Source organism: Macaca fascicularis, chromosome X (assembly GCF_037993035.2).
Source record: "Macaca fascicularis isolate 582-1 chromosome X, T2T-MFA8v1.1".
Lineage (NCBI taxonomy): Eukaryota > Metazoa > Chordata > Mammalia > Primates > Cercopithecidae > Macaca > Macaca fascicularis.
Window position 1 is genome coordinate 27,734,449 of NC_088395.1, and position 4,878 is coordinate 27,739,326.

At 40.9% G+C, this 4,878-nt stretch overlaps 1 protein-coding gene across 1 annotated transcript; it reads left to right on the plus strand.

Annotated features, from left to right (window-relative positions):
- Positions 1–1,548: 1,548 nt before the first annotated feature.
- LOC102129196 (DDB1- and CUL4-associated factor 8-like protein 2) lies at positions 1,549–4,636 on the plus strand. The gene has a single exon (XM_045383502.3). The coding sequence runs from the start codon at positions 1,607–1,609 to the stop codon at positions 3,485–3,487; it is 1,881 nt and encodes a 626-aa protein (XP_045239437.1). The 5' UTR covers positions 1,549–1,606; the 3' UTR covers positions 3,488–4,636.
- Positions 4,637–4,878: the final 242 nt, after the last annotated feature.

Here is a 4,878-nt window from a genome sequence, read left to right on the forward strand (position 1 = left end):
ATCATCCTGAGTTGTGAATCAATTACTCCCTTGCCTTTTTAAATGATGTTATTTTATATGAAAATAATATAGACTTGCAAAAAATTGAAATTATTGACTATCCTTGTTAATTGTGTTTTCACTCATCATTGTGTTAAAGATTCATCCATGCTCATGTATTCAATTCTAGTCTAGTCTACTCACTTCTGTACATTATTCCATTATATATCCATGTTATTCCTGATGGGCTTTTCAGTGGTTTTCAGTTTGCTGTGCTAGGCTTTACAAGTTGCTATGAATACTCTTTTACATATCTTTCTGTTACTATTGGCCTTGGAACCATCCGCTTTCTTTAGAAGACTGTGTACTTCTACTTTTAATCAATTTTGCATTTATCTTGCAGTTACTCTGAGGGAAACTTTGTTTTCCTCATTCTGGCATTCTTAGTTAGCAGTTTACTGTAGCCCTTTGAAAATATGCTGACATCACCTTAGATAATTCATTCACAGAAACTATTAAATTAACACAGTAATGCCAATTAACTGTCTCTGTAGAGCTGTTTTCTGTTCCTTAGAGGCCCCACAGAAACCTCTGACATATTGTGGGTGATATGTAAGAGATTTTATAGTTCTATGACATCACATAATTTCTTTTTCCATAAAATTGTGTTGGTGTTCCCTAAGTATCTTAAATTGAATTAACTCTAAATAAATATATAAGAACTCTAGTGGCATAAGAAAAAAAGGAAGTACTACTTCTATCTCAAATAGGTGAAGCCATTACTCATTTCAATGTCCACTTTCAATTGATCAGTTGATTTCAGCCCTCATTACACTGAGGGTCTAAATTCTTTTCACTAAAGGAGCCTGCCAGATTTAACAAATAAAAATAGAGGACACCATGTTAAATTTGAATTTCAGATAAATAATAAATAAAATTTTAGTGGCAATATATCTAATGTAATATTTGAGACCTACTCATACTAAAAAAAGTATTCATCCTTCATCTGAAATGCAATTAACTATGCATACCATATTTTATCTGGCAACCCTATATCGATTCTACCAGTTAGAGCACTCAAGGTTTCCCTCAAGCTGCTCGATTTAAGATATTTCTTGTATGTCAAAAAGTCACTAGCTGTGGGACACTTAGCTAACTTTTCACTGTTCTTGCCTACATCTTCATTTTATAGAGTACATTACCTTCAAGCAAAACACTGAGAGGCTTCTAAAAACTATTTTGCTTAAAGAGGATCACTTTTGCTCATGGTTCTCTAATAAGAACATTTTCCAAGGTGCAGCAAGTTTCATCTTCAAAAACCCGCAGCTACTCACAGTGTAAGATGCCTGTCGGGGTGGGGCTCTGGGCCTGGGAAACCTAGAGCAATCTGGATGCTGCGAGGAGGCGAGCAGGTAAGAAGCTTTCTGAACCTCATGGGATCCCATACTGGCAACTGCCTTGGCAGAATAGTTTATTGTCCCCTTTAGCCAATCAGATTGGCGTTTGATTGCCACGCGCTTACTTCCTTCACGACCATCAGTCCTAACCGCAGGCCAACTTTCTTCCCAGAGCTTTTAGGGGCCTGGCCTTTGCAGTTCCAGATCAACTACAGCAAAGATCGTTCGAGATGTCCCACCAAGAGGGAAGCACAGATGGCTTACCAGACTTAGGGACTGAAAGCCTGTTCAGCAGCCCAGAGGAGCAGTCTGGAGCAGTGGCGGCGACAGAGGACTCCTCAGACATTGACATAGCGACCTCAGAGCAGAGTGTGACAATGACCGGAGATGACAGTGATACCAGGGATGGTGGATTCCCCAACGATGTCGGCACAGAAAATCGAAGCTCAGACCGAGAAAGTGCAAGTGAAGACATCGAACTTGACAGCATGGAGGACTTTGAGCATTTCCTCATGAGTGGTGAAAGTTTATTCCATTACCCTTTGGTGGGAGAGGAGGAGACAGAAAGGGAGGATGAAGAAGAGGAGATACAGGAGGAGGGAAGGGAAGAGGCGGAGGGAGGGGAGGAGGCGGAGGAGGAGGAGGAGGAAGAAGAACAGCCTCGGGCGGGTCCACAATGCAGTGGTGCCAACCATGAGCAGTACTTGTTAGAGGAGGATCGGGCGCTGGAGGAGTGGGTTTCCTCAGAGACATCTGCCCTGCCCCTACCTCGCTGGCAGGTCGTTACTGCTCTTCACCAGCGGCAGCTGGGTTCACGTCCCCGCTTTGTATATGAGGCCTGTGGGGCAAGAGCCTTTGTGCAGCGTTTCCGCCTGCAATATCGTCTTGCAGACCATGTCGGTTGTGTCAATACTGTACACTTTAACCAGCGTGGCACCCGGCTGGCCAGTAGCGGTGATGATCTAAAGGTGATAGTGTGGGACTGGGTACGGCAGAGGCCAGTACTCAACTTTGAAAGTGGTCACACAAATAATGTCTTCCAGGCCAAATTCCTTCCTAATTGTGGTGATTCCACCCTGGCCATGTGTGCCCGTGATGGGCAGGTACGGGTAGCAGAACTAATTAATGCATCATATTTCGAGAATACTAAGTGTGTGGCCCAGCACAGGGGACCTGCCCACAAGTTGGCTCTGGTGCCTGACTCTCCTTCTAAGTTCCTCACTTCAGGTGAAGATGCTGTTGTCTTCACCATTGACCTCAGACAAGACCGGCCAGCTTCAAAAGTTGTGGTAACAAGAGAAAAGGATAAGAAAGTGGGACTATATACAATTACTGTGAATCCCGCCAATACCTACCAATTTGCAGTGGGCGGACAAGATCAGTTTGTAAGAATTTATGACCAGAGGAGAATTGATGAGAAAGAAAACAATGGAGTGCTCAAGAAATTCACTCCTCATCATCTGGTTAATTGTGTTTTCCCAACAAACATCACCTGTGTTGTGTACAGTTACGATGGCACAGAGCTTCTGGCCAGCTACAATGATGAAGATATTTACCTCTTCGACTCCTCTCACAGTGATGGTGCTCAATACACTAAGAGATTTAAGGGGCACAGAAATAATACCACAGTCAAAGGTGTTAATTTCTATGGCCCCAGGAGTGAGTTTGTAGTGAGCGGTAGTGATTGCGGGCATATCTTCTTCTGGGAGAAATCATCCTGCCAGATCATCCAGTTCCTAAAGGGGAACAGAGAAGGTACAATAAACTGTCTTGAACCCCACCCTTACCTACCTGTGCTGGCGACCAGTGGCCTAGATCATAATGTGAAGATCTGGACACCCACAGCTAAAGCTGCCACTGAGCTTACTGGATTAAAGAAGGTGATTAAGAAGAACAAGTGGGAACGAGATGAAGATAGCTTGCACCATGCCAGCCTGTTTGACCAGTACATGCTTTGGTTCCTCATGCGTCACCTGACACAGAGAGGTCATCACCGGGGCTGGAGAAGTGGTGAAGCCGAATTTCCAGATGAAGAATCGGATGAGTCTTCCAGCACCTCAGAGACATCCGAGGAGGAGGGCCAAGACCGAGTGCAGTGCATGCCATCCTGAAGGCCTCATACCCAGTCCAGCTAGATGCCACCTAAGTACACTGGACTTTAAAATTCAGTTTGACTAATTTAGAATTGTCAATAGATTAATAGATTTGCTTTTTGTCTTCTAATTTCCACAATATATGCTGAAAACCATCTCTTCCATTCCTTCCTCTCTGCTTTCCTTTCTTTCTTCCATACATTCCTTCTCTCATTCCTTTCCTCTTGGTTTCTTTATGCCTCTTTTGTTACCCCTTATTCTTACATGAGTGCATACGCAACTTATTTATGCCTCTTTTCCCTTGTTCCCTTATAGTTGACCTCTAGATTTTCTGAATTTTGTTGAAAAAATTAATACCCTTATTAGATGCATCTACTCAAATCTGACATTCTGAAAACAGTTACCTTTTTACTTTTTTTCATCTTTAACAATTTTTTCTGAAGATCAAGTTCTTCAGTTAACCTGAAAATTTCAGAAATATGTTTCTTCTTTAGAAGTAAAATAAGACAAACTATAGTTTTGTTCTGTCGATACTGACACTTGGCTGCACACACACAGTCTCAGAAAAGGAAAAGAGAAGTAGTGTGCAGATTAATTCCTAACACTTGGCCATGCACACACACAGTCTCAGAAAAGGAAAAGAGAAGAAGTAGTGTGTAGATTAATTCCTAACCAGATAATTCATTCCCTCAGAATAAATAACATGAGATTGTCTACATTTTCTGAATCCATATATTAATTTTTAAAAATTTGAGTACACTGTAGCTGGTAAGAATTAAATTAAATTTGATCACATGACATTGTTTACTCTGCGCATTAAGTTTTCTTAAAGTTTTAAGGTTGGGAACTCCTACAGGGTTACCTTCCAGGAAGTCCTCCTGGGACAGCTATTTCCTGTAAATGCCAGCTACTGGTATAAGACTCTCTCATATTTGAAAATACATTTTAATTAACTTTTAAGAACAAGTTGCAATAAAAATTGTTTATACTTACACATAACCATCTGGTGTAATTGGTAGAAAAATCCTATTTGACATCCTCACATTGCTTAAAATTCTCTCTGCTGTTTAAATTGCTTTAAAAATTGTTTTATGCCTCATTTAATATAAATTAAATAAGGGCACTGGATGTCCAATTACTGCTCAATAAAAATATTCATCTTTATTTTATATGTGTTATTTGTGTGAATGAATTCAGAAGATCCCCTTTTCCCCAACACCCATGAACTATACCACACCATTCTCTGTAGACTTTTCTTGGGAAAGAAGGATGTAATGAAACATCCTGTGTCCTGACAATGGCTTTCTTTGATAATACTTCTTGAAATGAGTATTATCTCTGTGTTTTTGGGAAAATGTAGAGCAATTTGCATAATGAGATTAGAATTTAGAGTGGAACATAACGACCGA

Bases quoted from the DNA above. Each gene is read 5' to 3' on its own strand.
- LOC102129196 (XM_045383502.3), top strand. From the start codon at position 1,607: ATGTCCCACCAAGAGGGAAGCACAGATGGCTTACCAGACTTAGGGACT.